The following is a 25,000-nucleotide window of genomic DNA, read 5'->3' on the forward strand; positions in this document are numbered from 1 at the left end:
CATTTGTGAGGTCACACACTGATGTTGGACGAGAAGGCCTGGCTCTCAGTCTCCACTCTAATTCATCCCAAAGGTGTTCTATCGGGTTGAGGTCAGGTGCAGGCCAGTCAAGTTCATCCACACCAGGACTGTCATCCATGTCTTTATGGACCTTGCTTTGTGCACTGGTGCACAGTCATGTTGGAAGAGGAAGGGGCCAGCTCCAAACTGTTCCCACAAAGTTGGGAGCATGGAATTGTCCAAAATGTCTTGGTATGCTGAAGCATTCAGAGTTCCTTTCACTGGAACTAAGGGGCCAAGCCCAGCTCCTGAAAAACAACCCCACACCATAATCCCCCCTCCACCAAACTTTACACTTGGCACAATGCAGTCAGACAAGTACCGTTCTCCTGACAACCGCCAAACCCAGACTCGTCCATCAGATTGCCAGATGGAGAAGCGCGATTCGTCACTCCAGAGAACGCATCTCCACTGCTCTAGAGTACAGTGGCGGCGTGCTTTACACCACTGCATCCGACGCTTTGCATTGCACTTGGTGATGTATGGCTTGGATGCAGCTGCTCGGCCATGGAAACCCATTCCATGAAGCTCTCTGCGCACTGTTCTTGAGCTAATCTGAAGGCCACATGAAGTTTGGAGGTCTGTAGCGATTGACTCTGCAGAAAGTTGGCGACCTCTTCGCACTATGCGCCTCAGCATCCGCTGACCCCGCTCCGTCAGTTTACGTGGCCTACCACTTCGTGGCTGAGTTGCTGTCGTTCCCAAACACTTCCACGTTCTTATAATACAGCTGACAGTTGACTGTGGAATATTTAGGAGCGAGGAAATTTCACAACTGGATTTGTTGCACAGGTGGCATCCTATCACAGTTCCACGCTGGAATTCACTGAGCTCCTGAGAGCGACCCATTCTTTCACAAATGTTTGTAAAAACAGTCTGCATGCCTAGGTGCTTGATTTTATACACCTGTGGCCATGGAAGTGATTGGAACACCTGATTCTGATTATTTGGATGGGTGAGCGAATACTTTTGGCAATATAGTGTATTTACCAAACTACCAATACCTGCACTGTGTCCATTGTGTAAGATCCAGCAGTTCCACATAACCCATGTTGATTTATTTCTTTAAAGGCACCAACTCCGTGTTATCAGGCACAATGAGAAGGAGCTAAGGCCCTGCTTACACTTGGTTATTCCTGCTTTGTTTGTGTATTTATCAGGGAACGCACAAGCTGGATTAGTGTGGAAATTCTGGTTCATAAAACAGCTTGGGATACCATGACAGTATTTTTAGAGTAAAATGTGTGATACACACACTCTCTGTAAAACCAGTTATTTCAGTAGTTTATGGTCTAAAATAGTCTTACTGCCCACTTCTAATTTATACCAGTGTGGACCATGGAAAATAAATGCTTCAAATTGTTATCCTTTAGAACGCTATATTATTTTCAGTATTTATTAAAACCCAGAGAGCTCTGTTCTTACCTTTAACTATGTCCTGTTTTCCTGTGCTATGAATATGAAACTATACACATGTAAAATCCAACCGATGTTAAAACCACTGTTGACATATTTTGTGGTCAAATGAAATTATCAATTAAAAACTTTGGTCATGCACATCAACACTATCTGTGGTGACAAAGGGGGATTGCAAACAAGGAAAAGCTTCTGATACCCCACTGTAAAACACTGAGGCGGTTCATAAATAATTTGTGGCTGTTTTGTGGCTGGGTGTTCAGGAAGTCTTATTGCCAGACACTGAGGTCATCATGAATCCTGCCAGAAAGTACCAAGACATTTCAGGACAATATTTGGTTGCCTTTGTCAGGAGGTTTAGACTTAGACCATAGATAAAGGTTACAACAAGAGGATGAGTGACACATATAACCAAATCAACCAAAAATGGCTATAGAAAAGCAAAGGGAAGATCAGGAATCACAAAATTATAATAATTTTAAATATGGTGTATTGGAGAGAAAAGAAATGCATTAAAAAAAAATCTATGCAATGTCCCTGAATGCTGCTCGGAATGTCACTTATTCTGTGTTACTCTTATTAAATATTAATTTCTGCTCATTTTCAAGATGGTTGCCAATAATTCTGGAGAGCACTGTACCTGCATTAGTGAGTTGTCCACGCAGCCTCCGTATCTCTAACATAGCTTTATAGCGAAGACCGTTTTCTTCACAGAACTTTGGTGTGCAGCCAGCAAACTCACAAGCCCCGACAGCACCTACACACACACACAAACGTTCAAACACCTGCAAATGTGCAAACACACCCCCACTTACTTTGTCATTACATTTCACTTAATAAAATAGACCACTGACATATTTGGTGCATAAGCAAGTATATAATTATTTGCTGCTTACCCAGCATCACCATGAGATCCCCCAACAGTAAAGACTGGCCCTGGCCTGCCCACAACCTCCTCATTTGACTGAAGCGTGCTTTTCTTCCAGCCAACTTGCTGCTCTCCTCTTCACTACTCACTGGTCTGAGAGAGACAGACAGTAAAAGGATGAAACAATTTTAAAACATGCAACTTGTGTAACTATTTCACATGCAGAATATCAAACTCTTTTTAGCTTTACCTGTCCAGTTCCTCAAAGATTTCTCTAACAGTCATGGCGGCCACTATCGTTATGATGTAGGGCATGCAGCCCTCCTGGCGACCCAGTGCAAGCATCTTAGCATAGCGTGGTGCAACAGGAAATGCTGCCATGGCACGTCCCAGTGGGGTTATAGGACACGATAAACGAGCCCTCTCCATGTCTACCATTCTGTTAGAGAGATACAGATTACTAGTTAAGCCAACAAATGAAAAAGTGAACCAAATAATGAGTAAAAAGGCCCTGGCACTCCAAGAGGACCGTTGTTATATTATAATGTTGACACATGTCAGCTCTTCTCCAACTGCTGGTATAGCTAGCTATAGTTATAATTTTAAAGCATTTTTGGTTTAAGTGAAAATTGCGATTGTGTGTAAAAAATTGGAACCTTAGTCTGCGCAGTAGAAATGGCTGGAGAGTGTTTTCACCTCTCAGCTGTCTAAATTGGTGAGGAATTAGTTAACTCCAAGTGACAAGCACGGCATTATGAGTTTAAATGCAAAATGTTTAATTTGCTAGCTGTTTGCAATGTAACGCAAGTATAAATACTAAGCTACCAACTGAAAATATACTAACATTTCTGAGAGTAGTAAAATAAGATCTATGTAAAATACATGAGCTTTCATAATGTCAATCACTTCATCAACCATCCCCAAATTAATTATAATTAGATAACTCCTATAAAATGCATTTAGCACACACAAAAATATTTGGGGAAATATCAAGGTCAACTGAAATTTTAAAAACAACAGAACTCCGTTACAAAAAATCATTTGTGAAGATGTAACCTGCAATGTATGTATGGTAAGTCTTCCACTGACTAACATGGAAATGGACAGCGTTAAAAATCGTACCTCAGCCAGTCATTAAGTGATCTTTTGGCTTCACTTTTAAATCCCTGTTATAATATCTACTCACTTAGACATATACAGTCAACAGATTAAACACATTCACACTGGCAAGGAAATGATAGCTAGGCTACAGTATATGTGTCAAAATAATATGCCACTACAGATACTGATGCACAATAAGCAGCACAGTATTTAACATTATTATTTCCATTTAATTCATTTACTCATTATTTACTATATATTTATGTTAAACTACAGAGCCTGCAAGACTGCTTTTCCAATTCTTATGTATTATCAAAACTACTGCCCCCTCCTGGCACAGAGGGGTACTTCCTTTCATGAATGTGCAGAATTTTTTTATTTTTATGTTGTTTTTTTTTAATCTGTCAACTGTGGTTGGTGTGAGTATAAACCACACAAGGAAGTAAAGTTAAAAAAAAAACAATCCAACCTCCCCTGGCGAGGTGGTTCCTCTAGAGCACCCAAAGAGATAAGTAGCTGCTCAGCAGACATCAGTGCCTCTGAGGATGGTGGAGTAGGGAATGGAAAATTCACCACCTGCAAACATATCGGACACACTCACAATTTAAGTAATCAGAAAGAACTTGTGTAGTTAATATACTTGTCGGAGAGTTACACAAAGCATAAGGGCCATGTAATCTCTTCCTCCCCCTCTAACCTTCTCAATGTTGAGATCTTTCATTTGCAAAACAAGATCATCAACAGGGCGACGAGTGATTTCAGCCTCAGAGAACTGACTGAAGTCACTGAACACTGCAGATGAGTAGAGTCTACACATATCACATAAAACATTCAATCACACACAAGCAAACATAAATTATCATTTCTCAAACCAAATGTTAGAATAGTCAAGGACAACCAACCTATAGCAATGTCCTGCCTCTGTTCTTCCTGCCCTGCCAGCTCTCTGATTGGCTGAGGCCTGTGATGTCCAGGTGACCTTGAAGGAAGAGACACCAGTCACTCGGTCATAAAATCTCTTCTTTACCCGACCACAGTCAACCACATATTTAATTCCTGGAATAGTGAGAGATGTCTCTGCCACATTGGTGGCCACCACACATAAGCGGGCACCAGGAGGACATGGACGAAACACCTGCACACAACAACAGCAACAACAATATTAATAATAATACCAATAATAGCATTTACCCCAACCTGGGGTTTCAATAAAAAATGTAAAAATTAGAGGTACTAATAAAATAAAATAAAATAAGAGTAATTTTACATATGCAGCATTTAATCTATTCGAATCAAACCCTTCTGGATTTTACAACATACTAAGTTACACTTGGGCAGGTGAGAACACAGCAAGTGCACTTGGGTGTGACACTGCTGAGGTGTTGTTCACATCAGTGCAGTTTATCTGTACTGGAAGGTGATTCAGCACTGAATCAACCAAATTACTAATCAGCCAGCTCTGTGTCCCAAGAGATTTTTCAGATTTCTATGTTAACTGATTTCTTTTTTTTTTCTTCCTTTACCATTTTACAAGTATATTTTCAGCCATACACACCGCTCAACCAACAATTATTTAGCTTTTTGCTTGGTTTTATTATATTCAATATTTTTTCACATAATATACAACATTCTATAAAAAAAAGTAGACATACTATCACTATTAATAAAGTAACAAACATAAGAGGAAAATATATTACTTTAGCTTGCTGCTCAGGTGCCAGCAGGGAGTAAAGTGGCAACACATACAGAGGAATGGAGGGATCAGCCTTCTCCTCTAAGAGTGAAAATAGAGTTATTCAGAGTCTGCAAGAGGAAGATTCATAAACACATTCAGAAACACTGAGTAAAATCTGACCAGTGTCTTGGGGTTGGTCGCCTAGATCCAGATCTGAGCATTCATCATCACTGTCATCAATGCCAGCCTGGCGATCTTCATCCCCTTCATCCACAGGTAGGGCAGAGTAGTTGTCCAGGTCAATGCGAGGAAGAGACTGGAAGAGAAGATGAGACTGATGAGTCACATGGCAGAGGTCGTAATCATTAGACGTGATACATACGAAAACAATTCATACTACTGATTTCTTCTGTTTCTGCTTCTTAAATTTTCTCAGCTCTTCTGATGTGTCCTCTGTTTCTGTACCAACAAAAAAACACAGGATTTTTAAAGGTTTTTGTTAGATTTTGTGTGTGTGTGTGTGTTCACATGCCTACCAGTATGCTCCATGTTGTTGGGTCTATAAGGAAATGCTTTCCTCAGTCTCCTGCACACAGAATGCACCTCTGCCTGGCCTGTCAGAAACACTAGGATACCACCTACAGTGAAACACAGAGCCAGTCAATAACTGTCCTCGTGTGGTGTGATGCATTGTGATGTCTACATGCACTGGGGTATGGGCCTTAAGCGCACTGATTTCTGACAAAAACCCATATTTCCTTTGTCGTCCACCAAGTATGTGAGTGTGTGCGTGTCTCTGACCTGGTGGCAGCATGCGGTGAATCTTGCATGTCTTGCGAAAGGCCTCTGCTGTGTAATCCTCCATTGGTGTATGCTTGTTAAAGTGAACTGTGACTGGGAACTGACGAGCCTCTACCTGTGTTTGTGCACGTGCACAGAGACACACACTTTGCTTAAAAAGCTCAGCTCTACTGAATCACAAATAAAATTAAAGTACCTGTTCAGTGCATCCTTCAGATATGCTCTGAAACTAAAATGCTAAGAACAAGAGAGCAGATAAAATAGTAGAAATGTCTGAAACCTTTATGACTGGTGGAGGAGTGCGAAACAGCCTCTTGTTTTCAGTAAAGTCCTCCACTCGCAGCGTAGCAGACATGATCAGCAGTTTCATGGGTAAACTTTTCTGTAAGTTTAAAAACACGTTACTGTAAACTAGGGGTCTTCAGTCTTATCCACAAAGGGCCAGTAACGACTGCAGGCCTTCATTCCAACCAAACAGGAATGACATTTCCATTTGTTTAATAAGTCCATCTTGGGCTCTAATCAACTGGAAGTCTGCAGCCACACCATTACCACAATCACAAGTCTGAAGAAACATTACTGCAAACAATGCTCGTTTGTTAGTTCATAAAAATTCAATTAAATATTGTATATTTAAGTTTTCCTCAATAATGTGTGTGTGTGTGTGTATGATACCTTATTGCGGAGTGCCACAATACGTGAGAGAAGGCCAATGAGGATGTCAGTGTAAACACTGCGCTCGTGAGCCTCATCAATTATGATCACACTGTATTTCTGCAACAGGAAATCCTGTACATAGGAAAACATAATTAGGCCATGAACAATATGTTTGTGTATGTATGTGTATGTGTGCATATACACCTTTTGAATTTCTTTCAGCAAGACACCATCCGTCATAAACTTGATCTTTGTGTCTTTTGTCACATTGCCTTCATATCTGATCTGATAGGACACCACCCTGATAAGACACACACACACACACACACACACACACATTATCTATCTGTCTATCTATCTAAAATTTGAACACATATTCTAAGTTTCATTTTTCTACTGCAATTTTGTAGAGATCTCTAGAGATATTGATATCCTATAGACTGTGACTAGGATGTCGAGATTTTTCTTCAAATGAAATGTCAAGGTCTGTCTTCAAAAACTCACAGTTGTAAAAATGTTCAATTTGTAAAACAGTGCACAGATGTGCATAAACACTAAGTTTCATATAGTCTGTCAGATTGTAATTTACAAGAATCGGATTCATTTATGCTAGTTAAGTGTAAAAAAATACATCATGGGATCTGCGGGTGGAGCACCTGAGGTAGGCTGATTAAGTTTAGATATTCAACTCTGAATACTACAAATACATGCATTCACACACCCTGTGGAGAGATTCATCTCATTGGCGACACGGTGAGACATGCTGACTGCTGCCACTCTTCTGGGCTCAGTCACACCGATCATACCACCAGCACTGTGAAGGCAAGAGAGAGAGCTGAATATATAACTCTGATAGATAATGTGATAATATTCATGCAGCCATTACATCTATGTACATGTTTATATGTGTATTTCTGCTTGTATGTATACCTTGCATATCCAGCCTCATAGAGGAATTGGGGAACCTGTGTGGTTTTGCCACTGCCAGTCTCTCCACACAACACTACACAATCATTCTCCTTCACTGCCTCCATGATCACCTGCTCCTCTGCCAACACTGGCAGCTTCAGCCGTGCCTCCTATAAGACGGACAGAGAGAGAGAGAGAGAGAGAGAGAGCGCAAAGCAGCATTCAGAAACAGAATTAAGAATCGATCGCTTTTCTCTGAGGTGCAACAATATTTACATTTACGATATCTGACAAACGCTCGTATCCAGAGCGACTTACAACAGTGCTTTCAGTCTTTATCAATGAATACATGGATACAGCTTCACTAAGTCACAGACTAAGAACACCATCAGTCTAAAACAGCAAGAAAATCTCTTTTTCTTTCTGTCTTTCTGTCCTTCCTTCCTTCCTTCCTTCCCTCCCAACATTACATTATGTAGGCCAAACAGCAGGAAAAGTATTACTGCTGTTATTGACAAGGACATGCACACACATGCACAGGCTTTGGGGTTTTACTGTTTGTGCTCCAACTGCTTTGAAATAGCAAATACAGAAAAAATGCAAGGCTCTCAACTTGTACAAATTCCCCAATCAAAAATGCAGCGACATGCTAGCTCTCTAACTGCACCTTCTTATTCTAGGTTAGATCACTGAGCTTTTGTCTTACTGTCACAAAAGTTTTCTTAAAACATAAAGAATAAGCATCTTAATCCAGGAACCAAAGCCAAGTAGCATGACAGCCTGTTCCACACAGTATGTGTAAAATTATACAGTGAATAAAACCAAAAAAAGGCGTGACATGGATCCGAAACATTTTAAATTATGAGTGTACACTGGCGGGGTCATTTCACACCCCAGGCTGCAGAAATGTAGGATAGAGATGCAATGTATTAAATCTGGTAATTTAAATTATGTTTACGCTAATTATTCTACAGTGCATGTTTCATATCAATCTAATCTGAGTCAAGAATGCTTTTATATTCTGCTCTACAAGATATCCTCACAGGTACTAAAGCCAACCAGACAGCTCAAAGATCCCAATCAAGTCAACTGAGTTCTTATCACACCATCAGCTCAGGGTCTTGTGTTTACAGTCCAGAACAGCACCCTCAGGTAGAAACTCATTATGTCTAAACCTGCAAGGATGTGCCCCATCTGATACCCTGGCTAAAGTATACACATAGTTCAGGTACCTTCAAAGGAGTTTAAGTAGAGTAGGGAAATATGATAAGAGGAGATTTCACCATCTGATTCCTCAACAATGCAAATACATCTGCATCCTGTGCTGGCAAGGCAGGTTTGGCACTTATTCTGGCATTCATATATACAGCATATAATAAATTTTAACAAATGTGTAGTCCTTATAGGACTTTGGATGATTAATGCTTTGAATAACAACTCAAACTAAAAATGCTGTTGTTTGGAACCAGTTACACAACCTCAGCAAGATGGAGTCAGATCATTAAGATAATGAGAAACAAATCATATTCCTCATAAACTAGAGTCAGATATTTAATTCATTGGTTTTAGAAGAGCAGTGGATGTCTACACACAAGTCAAAATGCCAGGTTTTTGTGATGAAAATCATTTTGGGAGAAAAATTAAAGCTAAAAAATGTACAATAACCTGTTTGCATAACTGCACACAGTACTCAGCAATACTCAGTTTGGCACATCTTGTTCTGGCAATATTTTGTCATTCTTCACTGCAAAAGCATTTTAACAGTGCCACACTGGCTGGGCATCTCCTGTGCTCAGCTCTCTTCAGGTCCCACAACAGATTTTTAACTGGATTCTGGGCCATTCCAAAACCTTGATCTGGTTTGAGGCCATACTTTTGTTGATTTGGAAGGGTGCTTTAGGTTGTGGTCTTGCTAAAATGTCAGGCTTCACTTTAGATGTTTAAGTAAAAGCCTTAGGTTTTGTGCAAAGATTGGTACTGGTATTAAGTATTCCCCATTGACCAGATTAAAGCCCCAGTTCCAGCTGGAGAAAATCAGCTCCAAAGCATGATACTACAACCTCCATGGGGATGGTGTTCTTTTGGTGCTGTCTGGTGGTGTTTTTTTTCAGATTACATAACTAAAACCATTTAACTAAACTAGTAAATTAATGACTATAAAATATTACATTGTCAGATGTTAACAGTCATCAGATTTTTTAGCATCTTAAAAATAGCATTGTTTTTTTTTTTGAGCCCTACTGTAAAGCAACATTGAAAAAAGAAAGTTTTTCATACCTGGATCTCTGGCAGTCTGTCTACAGGAATGAACACAGCTGGCTGAGAGTCTTTTTTCTTTTGCACAACTGTTTTTTCTTCCTCCTTCTTCTCCACCTCCTTTATATCCACCACTTTTGTTTCTGACTCCTGTTCCTCCTTTACAGCAGGTGCTGCTTTTTCTGGAACCTCTGCTACCTCATCCTCCACATCATCCCCCTCTTCCTCAGAAGAAGAATCTGACATGCCACCTGTCTTCTCATTAGAAGAGTCTGGTTCTTTGCTTTCATCCTCATCCATTTTTCTCTTCCTCTTTCTGTTAGCGCCACTAAGACTGTTGATTTTGACTTTTGCTGAACTATCATCCAGACTTTCACCATTAACTCTTCTCCCGCACACACACACACAATAAATTACGTTAATAAATTACATCTGATACGTGTCCAGAGTGATAATAATACAAATATAGTAATAGTTTGAGAACATGTGCTTACTCTTTAGTTTGATAAAGTTTGTCTCCGATGCCCAGTTTGGAGGTTGTATACAGCAACTTCAGTTCAGATTCTGGCAGCTGAACTTCTGCCAATTTATCCAAGATCTCTGCTCGCTGCATAAAGATGTAAAGAATATATATATATATATATATATATATATATATATATATATATATATATATATATATATATATATATATATATATATATATATATACACACACACACACACATACATACATACACAGAGATATATACACACACAGCATTAAAAAGAAAAGTACTGTATTGCAGTTTTCCCATCATTAAACAGATTCCCATCAAAATAGCTCATTTAATTCAGTGTGAATAATTACAGCTATAGGATGCAAGATTTTGAAGAGCTCTAATGTTACTCAGAACATGTTCTGCCAGATGACAAATAAAGCAGCACATAGTGTCCTCAATGCTGAAGGAGATATGTGGCTCAAAGTGAGGGGGAAGTGTTATTGTTGGTGGAAGAAATCCTAAAAAAAACCCTTGCTCATAGAGAATTAAACGTGTGCAGAGGTATCAGTTTTATATAATGTTATAGAAAGGTTGGTGGCTTACATGGGACTTTTTCTCTTTCTGCTCCAAAACTTTCTGCAGAGTTTTCTTCTGTTTTTTGGTCAGAGGTTTCTTCTTCAGGACTGGTTGCTCCACCTTCTTCTTCTTAGCTCTGGTGCCTGGGAGAACCAGTGTGTTACTTTCATCCACTCCCTTCAGCCTGGTGGACTCTGAAGAGAAGAAAAAACAACAACAATAATGAAAAGTCTAAGAAAATGTGGTAAATTGAGGATCCCAAATACAACATCTCAACACAGAAAAAGAAACAATCTATAAATCAGTTACAAATCAAAAACTGAAGACTAAATATTAAAAGTAAAATATATCTGCCCCACTTTCTGTACCAGGTTACACAGTGTACATGTTGAGGTATGGTTCAGTATAGACACATGTGATTAGCTAGTGTATTACTTCAACACACCACTACTATTAATCAGGTCTACAGAGTATTGTATACAAAAAGAAGCAGAATAGATCTGGTGAGAGCTTTACTGTCAAACTCCAGCATCACTTCACTCTTCGTGTCTTCAGCAGGTTTGGGAGCTGCTGTGTTTTGCTCCCTCGCCTTCCAGTTGTATTTCTTTCTCAGCTTCCCCATGCCTGCAGATTACACTGGAGCAAGAAGTGCAAGAAGATTGTTTTTTTTTTAACTGATTCATTTTTAATTGCTTTCTATAAAAGATCTAAGATAACATACCGCAGTAACAGGTTTTAAGTATACCACTACAACAGAAGCATACCGACACAGAGTAAAAATGTATAAAGGTTAAGTACTACCTCAGTGAGGAAACAGTTATTATACTATATCAGTGTTTACACCTAATCTGCCACACCAATCGGTTAGTTTGTAAACTCACGGGGATCACATTTGCCGGCACTTTTTATCTAACACACTCAATCTTACGGTAAACAGATATAATTCCTGCTCTCACAATACTGTCGCTTCTAACAATATTCACAATTACACGAAAACTCACATGTGCATCAACAGGAACACTGTGCAACTGCTTAATATAACCGTCCATCTCACACACGCAGGCAAAGCGTTCCGCTTCGCCTTCTTCCACGGAGAAAACCGTTGCACTTGTTAGTACTAATAATTTTAACACTATACTCTTGTGAAAATTTTTGTCATTAATCCAGAATTTAAAACAAAACACTATGCCTTTCTGGAATTTCCCAAGATAGTATGCAATTATACTAGAAGGAAAAATCTTGCTATCTTTCTAATGGGACTCACGACTAGGCTGTTACCGACATTCTTACTGGATGTCAATATTGTCCCTGCCCGAACTGTCATCTGCGGGCATCTACGTCAACTGTGCCGCCATCTTGGACAGGGCAACTTCTCTATTTTGAGATGAATTTTTGTCAGGTGTCAGTTAAGATTCCTTAAAATCCCAGCACACTGTGTACAGCATTTGACTGCTGACACCTAGCTGACACTACACCAAAGAGAACAAGGAAGGTTTTTTCCCACAGATCTTACAGATCTATAATTTGTGTATTTTTTCATTTTCTGAGAAATAGTAATAGTGTCTAGCTAAGATGCTGATTGAAAGTTTATTGATTGACCATCAAGGATGTTCCTATTCATTAACCTTCACTGGACTGATACTTAAAAATGTGACAAAAGACACAGATTAAAAAAACAACAACAGAGATTTATAGAGTTGTTTTCTTTGAAATTAGTGTGAGGTATGGGAAGCTAACACACACACACACACACACACACAGAAAGACAGATATGGTAAAAGAGCCAAATTAAAAAAAAAAAGGATTTTATTTAAAAGAAAGAAAGAAAGAAAGAAAGAAAGAAAGAAAGAAAGAAAGAAAAGAAGCTCCATTTCAGACATATTTCATGAAGAGCATACAGTACGACTGCAGCGTGAATGCTTACACTGCATATGGGACAATTCATAGTTTTCACCAAAACTGAATTTGCTGACTGCCACAAACATTTCAAATGCTATTTCATATTTCAAGTCTCTCACTGGCTCATTTCACTACTGTTTTCAACATGCTGTCATCAACGTCTTCTCATCAGTAGCTACAGTGAGTGCTGGAGACTCTGCTCCCACATTCCAGAAATCTCCAGAGATTTGGTCACACTGAGTTGGTAGCCAAAGAGAGCATTCTGTATTAACACTGTACTTAGAGAGACTCTAAACACTGCTACAAAAGTTTCTAGTCAGTTCTGGAATTCTGAGTCTTGGGGGAAAACAGGTTTTATGTTGGTTGTGTTGATATGTTTTGACAGTGCTAGGTAGTCACATGTATTATTACATTGTTATAGTAGGCAAATATATTATTTATCAAGCGAATATCCTTAAATGTTTTATTAGAATTTTATTTTAAGGGAGCTGGTGCGATGAATTTGTTCATGGGTCTTGTACAGTTCATTGTACCTCATAGAGAGTGGCACAATCAATTCACTAATGCAATTTTATTTAAGAATGTACCTGTGAATGTGAAAAGCATATGTACAGATGTAGTAATGCTGGCTGAAAAGAGTTTCTCTTAATTACTTCTCTTATGAGAATATAGAGTAGCAGTAACCAGTGTTGGAGCATATTTTGATCATTTGATGATTTTAACAGCATTGTTGTACTAATATTACAGGGCAGACAGAATGACTTTAACATGCACAGATCTTCCAGACATGAAGAACTAAATTCCTGTGATGCCACATTAATTCCAGACATTGTGTCAGTTCAGGATGCCTTCAAACAGAATCAGCACATGGAGTCTCAGATTATTTCACTTTTATCTCTATCTCTGTTCATGACTCATACAATACCCCTGCACCTGGCTGGATAAAGGTTACATGCCTTAATATAGCAACAGGGATTCCCTGAGGGAAATAGTGACAAGCTGTTGATGAGGACAAGTAAAACAGTGGTGAAAGCAAGCCAGTGTTTCTTGGATTGGCTCTCAGCTGTGAAAGCTCTCTGCAGCTGCTCGCTGTGCATCGTAGCTCAACTGGTTGAAACGGCGGAGGAAGTAGACCACCACAGCGAGGAGGATTGCCTGCACCAGTACAAAGATGAACAAGCTGATCTGTGAGGCCAAGGCCATATCACACAGCCAATAATTACAGGAGTCAAGCACCTCTTCCTCAGACAGTAAGGCCACTTGTCTCCCCTGCAGCTCAGGAGGAGAAATGCAGCTCACATTTCTGCAAGAGGACAGAGAGATGTCTACATTTACAAATAAAAGAATGTCAAAGCACATATAACTTTTTGCTGTTTGTTTAAGTTGCACAGCACAGAGCAAATACCTTAACAGCCTTTATGGACTTTTTATACTTAGTATTAATTAAATACCATTAATTAATCAGTTATTTGTAGCTTCAGAGATCACTTTCTAAATTTTGTAATACTTACAGCTGAAGCAAATGATCATGAAATAACATGCAAAACCAAATAAATAACCTGAACATAAATGAGTTGTTAATTCAGGCTAAGTATGCATTCTGAGCATTTTAATGTATTACAGCAGTTTTTTGCCACTTGCCTTATCAAAGCAACATTGTTCTGTTTTAACAGCCATCCCCTCAGATAGAGCACGGCACAATCGCACTCCCACGGATTTCCATGCAGCGTGACCACTCGCAATGCCTGCATGTTGTCCAACAGTCCAGCGGGCAGTGCTGTGAGCTGATTATCATGGAGCCAAAGCTCAGTGGTGCTCTCAGGGAAAGATGAAGGCAGCGTTGCGGTGGTGAGGCTACGCCTGCTACAGTCCACCAAGGCACCTGCACAGAAACATCCCTGAGGACATACAGCCTCAGCTTCACCTACATCAGCTCCCAGCATATAGACGAGAACCAGCAGGCCAAATAACACACACTCCATACCAGCACGCACTGCATGGGAGAGAGAGGAGAGAAAACAGAGTGGGAAAGAGGCATGTAATAATGAGACTGTAATATGCCTGTGTTAGAGAAACGATGGCTGCTATATCACCAGTTAACCAAAACATTTCACCATCTCACTGATCTCACTGGAACAATAAACTCATTATTGTAAGGTTGTCTAAGATAGTGCTTGTTCTAATATACTTGGAAAAGAGGAAAGCAATTCAGCATGAGAAGCAAAGATAAAGAGCCGGAAACAGGAGATGAGCAGTTGAATGGATGATGTAGCAAATTTTTGCCTGTTTTTTTTTTATTCTTTCCTTTGCCAAATGAATTGCATAATTTTTATGTAATTGCATGATTAAGATTTTGACATTATAAAATGATTATTTCCCCACTGATGCTAGCATGAACAAGTAAAGAGACAGTGAAGACGCTCTGGTTCATAGCTGAGAAATGATGAGTGAATTATCACTATTATTGAGAAGCAGTGAGAAATCATTTTCTTTGTAAAGATTTTTTGTTTGATTTTTTTTTTGGAATTGAAATGAAATCTTTTCACTTTTAGATGAAACCAAATTTTAAAATACTAAAATTTTACTTCTGATGTGCAGAAGGGAACACATTTTGTTTTGGATAAACTATGGGGAAACTATTTCTTTTTATAGATGAAAGTGTCAAGCTCCTACCATGCAGAGGGTTTTCCCAAACTGCCACACATATGATTTAAGATAAATAACTGAAAGAATGAACCTAATGAGCAGTAGGAGGTGATAACTCTAGCTAGTTCACCATTATTAGTGCAGTTATTAAACTATACAATTCCTCCTATACAATGGAGAAAAAAAGTTAAAAAAAAAAAAAAAAAGAAGTTACTGTGCAATACTTTAGTGAAAATGAATATTGAACATACAGGTGTGAGTATATATGAAAATAAACAGAGTGTCTTACCAGTATATAAATATCTTCTCTGTGTAAGAGGGGCCCAACAGAAGGATGGTGTCCGCTCTTGCAATAACAGCAGTGTTTTAGAGACACAGCTGGGTCACACTGATAAAGTAGCCTAAATACACACATGCACACACACACACATGCACACACACACATGCACACATATTCACTCCACCCCCTCAGGAAGATCACACAGGAAGTGAGGCACTAAAGTACTAAAGAGAACTACACAATTTTATAATCCAGTGCTTAGACATGTAATTCTGGTAATAAACAAAGAACCAGACACAAACCAGTCTGAATTACGCATATTTATTTATTTATTTATTTATTTATTTATTTATTTATTTATAACAGTAACCTGCATGGCAACTCCACACTCACCGAGAACTAGCACTATAAAAATCCTAGTCTGCTATTAAAGAAACATGTAGTTTCACACACACACACACACACACACACACACACACACACACACACACACACACACAGTCAGAGCCCAGATTCAAACCAACACTTTGGCTAAAATGCCACTACAAAACAATTTATGCGCATTCTAGCTAAGCATTAAAATCAAGTACATATAAATTAGATACATCTAAAAGTAGGTTTCATTTAAATTAATTATACATAATATTACCAATGTTAGCTTCACTCACATGGGCATAAACACAAGAAATATTAAATAAATGCTTCACATTTGTACTTGGTAGGCAAGAGCTCCAAAGCACCAAGCAAACTGTTTTGGAAATATACAGTATAGTTTATCATTGAGTGTGTCACGTTGTAATTTGCACGTTTACTTTACGCTTCCATTATCACTCAAGTGACAGAATAGAGTATAACATATGAAGTGACTTGTGTACATTTCTGTGCATGTTTGATTATGTGTACGACTCTCTGTGTGTGTGATCATCACTGGTCTTTCTCGTGCATCTGTTGCTGCATCTTCTGCAGCATCTCCTGCATTCTTTTCAGCTGCACGCACACACACACACACACACACACACATACACACACACACACACACAGAGTCAACACAAGAGGATTAGTCTCCTGTTAAATCAGTTTACACTTCAGTTTAGTTCATGTTTATTGTGATTATGATTTAAGCCTCACCTCCTCGTCCTTCATCTTGATGAGTCTCTCTGTTTCTGCGTCTGGAGTGGGCAACGGGAGAATGGGAATAGGACTGTCCATACGGTTGTCCTGTGCAAGTTTACTGCAAAACACATACACAACTCTACTTTATACAATGCATGGCAGAATTATGTGACACCCTTAAAAAAAAAAAACACCCTGTGTGCGACTTTATAACTTATAAATACTATAATACATACTTACATACACTAATTCAGTTTAGTGAAGTAGAGAAACTGGTTATCTTTGCAAAAAACATCGTCATTAAATCATTTTCATTAGTTTGGTGACAAAAAGGGACAGCATGCAATACAAGGACAAGCTGGAAAATATGCCAGTGGCTTAGTGATGTTTGGGACTGTGTTCAGGGGGTTGTGTGAAGATTAAGTCTGCTAAGCACCAAGATATTTCAACCTTAAAACTGTTTGCCTCTCCTGGAGGTTCTGAAGGAACTTTTACAAGATGATGAGCTAAACATATCAATACAAATGGTTCAACAAACACAAATGTTTTGCAGTCTCAGAGTTCTCAGAGCCTCAGGTCCTGCCATCGGTTTTAAAGAAGGAGAAATCCATAAGAGTCTTCAATCTGGATTCTCTCCAGGGCGGCTTTAAATGTATTAATTGTAACAATGCCAATCATTTCAAATTAACCAGCACTGACAGCTAAGTAAAAAGTCAACTTCAAAAAGGATTAAACAAGTGTAAGCACAAGCCACTAAGCTGCTTAAATTTACTAGTAACTACAGTGTACTATTAACTACATGAGTGAGAAATGCAGAAATGCAGAAATGCAAGAGTGAGAAAAATAGTGAGAAAAGTAAATCACACAAACACAACAAACCTGGTCATCTCCTGAATGCACTGGGCTCTGTAGTTCTCATAGTGGACATCACAAGTCACATCTTTCAGGTCGTGCATGTGAGAGCGAATCAGCATGTTTCTCAACTTCACAAAGTCACAGTGAGACTGGTTCTCCACTGCAGGAAACACAAAACATCAGGAATCAAACACGGAAAAGCTTTCATCTGACACAACATATACACATAGTTTATAAGTTACTTATAAGGTAATTTAACCGCAAGATTCCTACACAAATAATTTATTTCATAAAATATGTCCATAATTACCCTCTATTGTGTCATATCTAATTATAAACACATACACACCTCACCTTCGACAATGCCCCAAGGGTAGAGGCGACCTCGCACTCTTTGACCTCTTGCCTCCACCACTGTATTACTGCCAATCACAGCGAAGGGGGTACACTCCTACAAATTTTTAAAACATGCACACCAATAAGTCATTTATATACATAAATAGACTCTTGATTGGTTAATATTCATTAAGTGAATTTAGCAGATTCTGTAATATGGATACAGCTGGTCATTCATAGTAGTGTGAGTTTGACACAGATTATAAGTAGAGCAAGAGGAGCCAAAATTTAGCTGTGAAGGCTGTTGTGAATTTACTTAGCTGTGAGAATTGGGCCAAAAATTGTTCCACAAAAAGTACATTTTTGGGGAATGAAGGGAGAAGCATTTTACGTGTTAATGGCAGGAAATATGGGATGTGGTAGCTCAGTGGTTAAGGTGTTGGACTAGTGATTAGAAGGTTGTGAGTCCCAGGCCCACCAAGCTGCCACTGCTGGGCCCCTAAGCAAAGCCCTTAACCCTCAACTGATAAGTTGTGTAAAATGAAATAAAAGGTAAGTCACTCTGGAGAAGGGTGTTTGCCAAATGCTATAAAAGAGTGTATTCTTTAAAATGTATATTTTGTAAGCTGCTGCTAATGAAATAACCAATGAAAGGATTTTTTGTTGGAAATGTATCCAGGCTGTATTTGAGTTGAGTAAATATTGATTTCACTGGCAGCTTTTAGCTCACTACAAAGCTGTGTCTAACCTCATGCCTAATGCTAGCTATGAATTTGCAGTGGATCCACATTTTCTCATCATTGATGAAATTCCTTAGTCTAAAAATCAAAAAATATGATGTCTCCACCCTTTAATGCCATAACTGCTGTTGGGATAGACAGAACTTTATACGTTGCATCTGACCTTCAGCTCTTTGTCCATCTGTTTAAACTCCTCATCTTCATCAGAGTCACACTCTGGAAACTGGTACACTTTAATCCCAAAGCGCTCAATCTCATCTCGTACCTACGCAATAGAAGTGAAGTGATAACCTGAGTTTAGCAGCATACCCTGAAAAGAACAGTGTAGTTGTAGTACAGGATGAAACGAGATTTTGTGTACTCACCCGGTCCTTTAGCTTCTTTATCTCACTTGGAGTGAGACAGTCTGCTTTGGCAATGAGAGGAATAATGTTCACTTTCTCATGCAGTGCTTTCATGAACTCCACATCCACCGGCCTCAAACTGAAAATAACACACACACACCCACACCCACACCCACACACACACACACACACACAAATTCCCAGGCAGATCTTTAATTCTCCAGGGATATCTCTGTATATACACTGTATGGCTTTGTGGACATCTGAGCATCACACCCATATGCAATTTTTGAACATTTCTATCCAGGCTTAGTCCCCCGTTTGCTGTCATAATAACCTCCACTCTTCTTGGAAGGCTTTCATTAGATTTTGGAGCATGGCTGTGGGCATTTCTACTTATTCAGCCACAAGAGCATTAATAAGGTACTGATTTTAGGTGAGGAGGCCTGGGGTGCAGTCAGTGTTCACACAAAGGTATTGAGTGGGGTTAAGGTCAGGACTCTGTGCAGATCTTTCACTCCAACCTTGACTCATCATGTCTTCATAGGCTTCACATTATGCATAGGGGAATTTTATACATTTATAATGTTGCACTTTTGGGGAGATATGTGATGGTCAGTTGTCCACATAATGGGCAAACTGTGCCAAACACACACACACAGAGCATGTTACACACCCATGTCCAAATGGAGGAATGAAATAAAGACAGCAGTGCACTCGGTTATCCAATATGTTCTTCCTGTTGAGTCCACTTTCATCCCTGAAATATTGCTCAAACTGCTGATCAATGTAGTCAGTGATGGGCTTCCAACTGTGGAATACACACACACACACACACACACAATATCAGAAATAACAGACTGGTAATAAATATTCATCCCTCTTCAAAAACAGCTTCATCCTGGTCAGGGTTGGGAGAAACTGGATCCTGGGTGCAAGACAGACACACACCAATCTGTCACAGGCACATATTGACACTAAGGGGAAATTTAGCATAGCCAATTTACTTAGTGGCATGTTTTTGGGTGGTGTGAGGAGAAAGCAGAGGAGACCACCGCTGATACGAGGAGAACATATGAAACTCCACACAGACTGTAATCAGAATTGAGGATTGAACTGCTGACCTTAGAGCTGTGAGGTGATGCATACTGAATTTGTCAAGTTCTTACCATTCATTATTGTTCACTGCATCTCCAAATCCTGGTGTGTCTACAATGGTGAGTTTGAGTTTTACACCCTTCTCCTCTATATCCACGGTGTGTTTGGTGATCTCCACTGTCTGATTAATACGCTCTGAGAGAAAAGGAGAAAATAAAAAGAAACATGATAAACACAGCCTTTCCCAATCATACAAACATATCCCAATCTTCAGAAGCCAAGCTTAAAATTCTAAACACAAGTGTATGTTACTGTAGAAATCCTGGCTCTTATTAAATTATTGTCATATTTTAATTCCTCTATTTAGTTACAATCAAATATAGGTCTAAATTCATTTGTCCTACAAATTCATACAGGTTTATTTTAATGGACTAAATATCTCTATCTATAGATGAAAGTTTTCTCTACCTTCCCTTCTGTAACAAAGAAAACAAGCTGTGAGAAGTTAGTTAGTTACACTAATCATCTTATTGCAGGTTGTTGGAAGCTGCTAAAAATATGTTCTAAAATTTCCAGAATTAGGAATACTTTTTTATGTCACTGACAAAGGGAAAACTGAAATTGATTTCAATGACCTTTATAAATGTAATACTGAGTTATGAGCAGACACACTGAATTCAATCTATTACAGTGAATGTGTTTGATGACTGCCATGGAAGAAATCTTGCACGATTACACAAGTTTTAAAGATCTACCAGGTTTCTGATGTTTTAAACCAATAAACAAGCTTGGAAAGAGTATTCAGTCATTTAAGGCATCAGTAAACTCCAGTAGCATATCAAAAATGACTGTATACTGTATATTCTAACATGGTTTGGTTCTACTGAAACTGAACATTTGACTGTGATGAAACAGTAAATTGGTGAAGGAAAATAGTCTGTATATGTTTACTATTTTATAAGCAATATGTTGTACTTCTAAGGGCATTCTTATTCATTGGTCTGGTGCAAAGTTTCCAAGGCTTTAATTGAAATGTCCAAGTTCTGTTCTGAAACTCAAATGTACAAAATTAAAAAAAACAACATATTGTGTAGCATAAATCAAAATGATAGAGAGGCAGCAAATGTTTCATTAATGAGCTATAGATCTGTCTTTTCTATTTTAACCCTATCGAATATTGGAACAAAGTTTATAATTTATACATCCTGTGTCTCCATCTTTTGTGAGTGCAACCAAGAACTGAAAATTACACATTTGGCTTGTATTTTAAATCACAGTTAAAGTCAGTATGCTACCTTGATTGCACTATATATATACAGTATATATTGCACTATATATACATATATATACATATATATATATATATATATATATATATATATATATAGCTGATAAACACAGTTCAAATCATAAAGAGCAGGAGAGCAGAAATATGTGTGCTATCAGTGTATGACTGAAACAAACTGGGTGATATAAACAAATATGTAATATTGCTTTATTACTTTACCCAATAAATTGCTAATGATAGATATCAAACATGCCATATGAGGTTTTTACCTTCTGCATTTAAAAGTTTTCTGTCCTTGTAGAGGTCTGTGAGGAAAAGGCTGTTTACTAGAGTAGACTTGCCTAAACCAGATTCACCTGAAACACACACACACACAGAATAATTGATTAAAGTAAGCATGCACATACTTGTCATGACTAACTGCAGGGGAAATGACAGTTGACAGTGATGTCAGTTGTTGGGACGGTTACTAACCTGCTACCATGAGTGTGAAATCAAAGCCTTTTTTCACAGACTTCCTGTGGACCTGGTTAGGGAGCGTCGCAAAGCCTACATACTGCTTATCCTGAGAGACACAAACAGCAGAGACAGCAGCTTTTAAAAGACAGCACTGTGAAATTGACATACACCACAGCTTGTAGACTTTATCGTTCTGAGCCTCCTCAACAGCAAAGGGTTGCTCACAAAAGGACTGAATAGTGCTAGAATAAATTGGACACCACTGTGAAGAAAACTGAAGCCTTCAATTCGTGGCTGTTTTCAGAGAAGAGCTCAACATGTCCATACAAACAAATAGGGAATGTGAAGGATACAGATTATGAAATCAAAAGAAAATCAAGGCTTAGTTTTGCCAATAGTCAAGACATCACAGTAGGAAGCAGACGTGCAAATTCTGGATCACCCCCCCACACACAAACACACACACACACAAACAGAAAATGTTCTATTGAATGTGGCTGAATAGCTCTTTTCAAAAAACACACTCCCAGACTGGCCAAACTGCTCAGTCTGCCAGCACGCCTCATAACTTATAATAAACATTTCCGCTGTCTCTGTGGGCTACTGAAAAGTTCCCCACAGTGGCCTTGTATCTACTCCATCACTCATACACTCTCTCTCTCTCTCTCTCTCTCGCTATCTCACAAACACACACATACACACACACACAATTTGACTGTGAATGTGAGAGGGATGATAATAAGAGAAATACACTTGCTGTATTAATAATAAAGATCACTCAAATTTCCCAACTTTTAAACTCTCAGTTCAGCTTCCTCTCAATGTAACACATTTATAAAGTAAAATTTTTACTGTATTATAATGGCTTTCACTGAATGCTGAATGTAGAGATAAAGCACACATTTACAATACATATATATAATATTAGCCACACACACACACACACACCACACAAACTCAACCTTTTGGCGAGTAGTCCTGCTTCGGGCACACAGCAGTTTCTCCACCAGCTTCTCTTGTAGCATAATGGCATCCATCCCAGTCCGGCACCCTCAACCCACGCGCCACACAAACAGAGTATGGGAAAGTCTCCAGAACTGTTTCTCAGACCTGCTACACTTCTATATCATTTGGTCTCTTTAACTCCTCTCTGTTCTTCCTTTCCTCTTTCTCCCTGTTTCTGTGTGTGTCCTCTGGCCTGCAGCACCTTTTGCTTGTTCAGACAGGCGGGCAGAGGAATTCTCATGTAGAACTCAGAGAAAGCAGAAGGACAAAAGAAAAAGAAGACGAGAGAAGGAGAGAGCTAGGGAGAGAAAATGGGCAGAGAAAGGTAGGGAAGGCAAGGAAGCAATTTAACCAGAGGAAAGGGGAGGGGTGAAGACGAGAATAAAGAACACTCATTCATCCTTCGTTCATTCCTCCCCCTCTTTTTTCCAAAGTGGATAAACAGAGTAGAAGTGAGGTGCAGTGAACCCTGCTGCTGTGCCTAACCACATTCAGTAAAACTGGAGTCACGCCCTTCCTGTCAGTCCTGCTCTGTGCCACACAGCTTTCATACACATGAACACACATAGTAGCCTAGTGAGGACTGAGGAAAGTGTTTTTTTCACCCGCATGATCAGAATGTCTACTCAGTTCTATGATCTTTTACCCATTAGAGAGTTTGTTTCACAGTTTATCACAGTAATCCTCACCTACAGGACTCCATCACACTCCCACTGCTCTAGTCAGGATGCAGTTTGGAATGGAGGATGGAAATGAAGGACTGCAGCACACTTTTATACCAAAAGAGGGCACTTTTGTCATTAGAGACATTAGGCCAGGTGCCCTAAAACTCCAGTCCTGAGCTGTGTCTCAAACTGCAGACTGTAGTTTAATACTCAAAGGTTTTGCACTTTTTTTAAATACACATTACATCTATAGAATATATACAATTTGCACTGACATTTTAACATGTTTCCTGCCTACTATATAACATCTATATAAAAAACAACTCTATAAAAAATGGTATGGTGGTGGGTAGCATGAAGCACCTCATAGCTCCAGGGTCCTTGCTTTCATCAAGTTTCTGCATCTGCAACAGGTTCCTCCCACCACCCAAAAATGCCATCATGTAGGATCTTAATCAAAGTGGTGTGCTGTTATTCCTGCCTGATGTCCAGTGTTCCTGTAAAAAGTCTCTGGACCCACCACAACCCTGGCCATGATAAAGCAGTTACTGAAGATGAACCAATAAACTATAAAAATGCTATAATTTTTTTTTACACTAGAAGATTTGAAAAAACTTATATATATATATACTAAAACAACTTTCTCAAATGCATTCCCAAAGCTGCTGAACACTGAAGCAATACAGTAAAAGTTTCTCAGTGGTGGTATCAACACAAAACCACAAACTCTTTCCTCTGAAAAAGGAATCTATTATCCTAAACAATGGATTAAACAGATTTAGAGTTTCATTTGCATCATCTAGAAAAATATATGTCTATTGATTTCTCAAACAACTGCTCTTAGACTTCTATTGATAGTAAAGTATATCAGCTATCATAATGTGAAAAAGACAACAGCTGTACAGTATAGGCCAATTTAGCCAATAATTTGCTGTAGATTTTTCATTTTAATGAGCAGTTCATTAATAAATGTCAACTTTGTGAGGAGCACTGCAACTGTCTGTAATCTGCTTCAAGCCTGTCTCTCTTTGTACTCTGTACACAGCAGCTGATTGTGAAAGAATAAAAGAGTTAGATGAATGAATAGGGTGAGAGATGCTGAAGCCAAAATGACTCTCAAGCAAATCCTGAACTGTGTGAAATATGAATCAGATTATGTGCATTTGAAATCTAGGGGCATATATTTATGTTTTGGAAGGTGCCAATAAGGCTCTGTGTGTGTGTGTGTGTGTTTCCGTGACAGTATAGGTTAATGATGGAGGCTGTACGGATGTGTTAGTAGCCTGTGAAACAAGCCTACATACTGGAATGTGACTTGAAGGTAACTATTACCCCTCTGTTCCACACACACCGTCTCTACAGCTTCACAACAGCATCTCTGAAGTGTGGCCATTCCCCCTGCATGGGTTACAGGGGTGTGTGATGCTTTTGTTGCTATTTAAGATCAGAGTGAAGGAGACGATGGCTGAGT

The 25,000-nt window shown here is 39.0% G+C and overlaps 3 protein-coding genes across 7 annotated transcripts in view; all 3 read right to left on the reverse strand.

Moving 5' to 3' along the window:
• dhx37 (DEAH (Asp-Glu-Ala-His) box polypeptide 37) overlaps positions 1–12,000 on the reverse strand; it is a 21,155-nt gene extending 9,155 nt beyond the window's left edge. Inside the window, exons 1-21 of one of the 4 annotated variants that reach the window (XM_058389395.1) lie at positions 11,803–12,000; positions 11,318–11,437; positions 10,829–10,995; positions 10,238–10,350; positions 9,765–10,128; positions 7,509–7,657; positions 7,300–7,392; positions 6,783–6,879; positions 6,597–6,710; positions 6,202–6,303; positions 5,922–6,036; positions 5,657–5,758; positions 5,518–5,579; positions 5,301–5,436; positions 5,143–5,219; positions 4,348–4,580; positions 4,143–4,254; positions 3,915–4,021; positions 2,595–2,783; positions 2,373–2,497; positions 2,117–2,233 (exon numbers count right to left, since the gene is read on the reverse strand). In XM_058389395.1, coding sequence (XP_058245378.1) covers positions 2,117–2,233; positions 2,373–2,497; positions 2,595–2,783; positions 3,915–4,021; positions 4,143–4,254; positions 4,348–4,580; positions 5,143–5,219; positions 5,301–5,436; positions 5,518–5,579; positions 5,657–5,758; positions 5,922–6,036; positions 6,202–6,303; positions 6,597–6,710; positions 6,783–6,879; positions 7,300–7,392; positions 7,509–7,657; positions 9,765–10,128; positions 10,238–10,350; positions 10,829–10,995; positions 11,318–11,423 — 2,680 coding nt within the window. In that variant the 5' untranslated portion in view covers positions 11,424–11,437; positions 11,803–12,000. Of the gene's footprint in view, positions 1–2,116; positions 2,234–2,372; positions 2,498–2,594; positions 2,784–3,914; positions 4,022–4,142; positions 4,255–4,347; positions 4,581–5,142; positions 5,220–5,300; positions 5,437–5,517; positions 5,580–5,656; positions 5,759–5,921; positions 6,037–6,201; positions 6,304–6,596; positions 6,711–6,782; positions 6,880–7,299; positions 7,393–7,508; positions 7,658–9,764; positions 10,129–10,237; positions 10,351–10,828; positions 10,996–11,317; positions 11,438–11,522 lie in introns of all 4 variants that reach the window. The other 3 variants (XM_058389396.1, XM_058389397.1, XM_058389398.1) reach the window with 3 other exon arrangements.
• A 615-nt stretch (positions 12,001–12,615) lies between these two features.
• gp1bb (glycoprotein Ib platelet subunit beta) lies at positions 12,616–15,886 on the reverse strand. The gene is made up of 3 exons (XM_058389402.1): positions 15,636–15,886; positions 14,342–14,693; positions 12,616–14,003 (listed from the first exon to the last, which is right to left on the reverse strand). Exons 2-3 carry the CDS (start codon positions 14,680–14,682, stop codon positions 13,760–13,762), a joined length of 585 nt encoding a protein of 194 aa, XP_058245385.1. The 5' UTR covers positions 14,683–14,693; positions 15,636–15,886; the 3' UTR covers positions 12,616–13,759.
• A 202-nt stretch (positions 15,887–16,088) lies between these two features.
• Positions 16,089–25,000, reverse strand: part of septin5a (septin 5a) — a 15,543-nt gene continuing 6,631 nt past the window's right edge. Inside the window, exons 1-11 of one of the 2 annotated variants that reach the window (XM_058389399.1) lie at positions 22,822–23,332; positions 21,875–21,965; positions 21,670–21,756; positions 20,184–20,307; positions 19,691–19,825; positions 19,036–19,153; positions 18,834–18,935; positions 17,949–18,045; positions 17,619–17,754; positions 16,755–16,857; positions 16,089–16,613 (exon numbers count right to left, since the gene is read on the reverse strand). In XM_058389399.1, the coding sequence (XP_058245382.1) occupies positions 16,551–16,613; positions 16,755–16,857; positions 17,619–17,754; positions 17,949–18,045; positions 18,834–18,935; positions 19,036–19,153; positions 19,691–19,825; positions 20,184–20,307; positions 21,670–21,756; positions 21,875–21,965; positions 22,822–22,896 (1,131 nt within the window). In that variant the 5' untranslated portion in view covers positions 22,897–23,332 and the 3' untranslated portion in view covers positions 16,089–16,550. Of the gene's footprint in view, positions 16,614–16,754; positions 16,858–17,618; positions 17,755–17,948; positions 18,046–18,833; positions 18,936–19,035; positions 19,154–19,690; positions 19,826–20,183; positions 20,308–21,669; positions 21,757–21,874; positions 21,966–22,821; positions 23,333–25,000 lie in introns of those variants that run through there. The other variant, XM_058389400.1, reaches the window with a different exon arrangement.

Source organism: Hemibagrus wyckioides, linkage group LG05, assembly GCF_019097595.1.
Source record: "Hemibagrus wyckioides isolate EC202008001 linkage group LG05, SWU_Hwy_1.0, whole genome shotgun sequence".
Classification (NCBI taxonomy): Eukaryota; Metazoa; Chordata; class Actinopteri; order Siluriformes; family Bagridae; genus Hemibagrus; species Hemibagrus wyckioides.

Excerpts from the sequence above, each read along its gene's own strand:
- gp1bb (XM_058389402.1), bottom strand. The coding sequence starts at position 14,682 with ATGGAGTGTGTGTTATTTGGCCTGCTGGTTCTCGTCTATATGCTGGGA. Across the intron at positions 14,004-14,341 it reads AACAATGTTGCTTTGATAAG|AAATGTGAGCTGCATTTCTC; the intron begins GCAAGTGGCAAA and ends GTCCTCTTGCAG.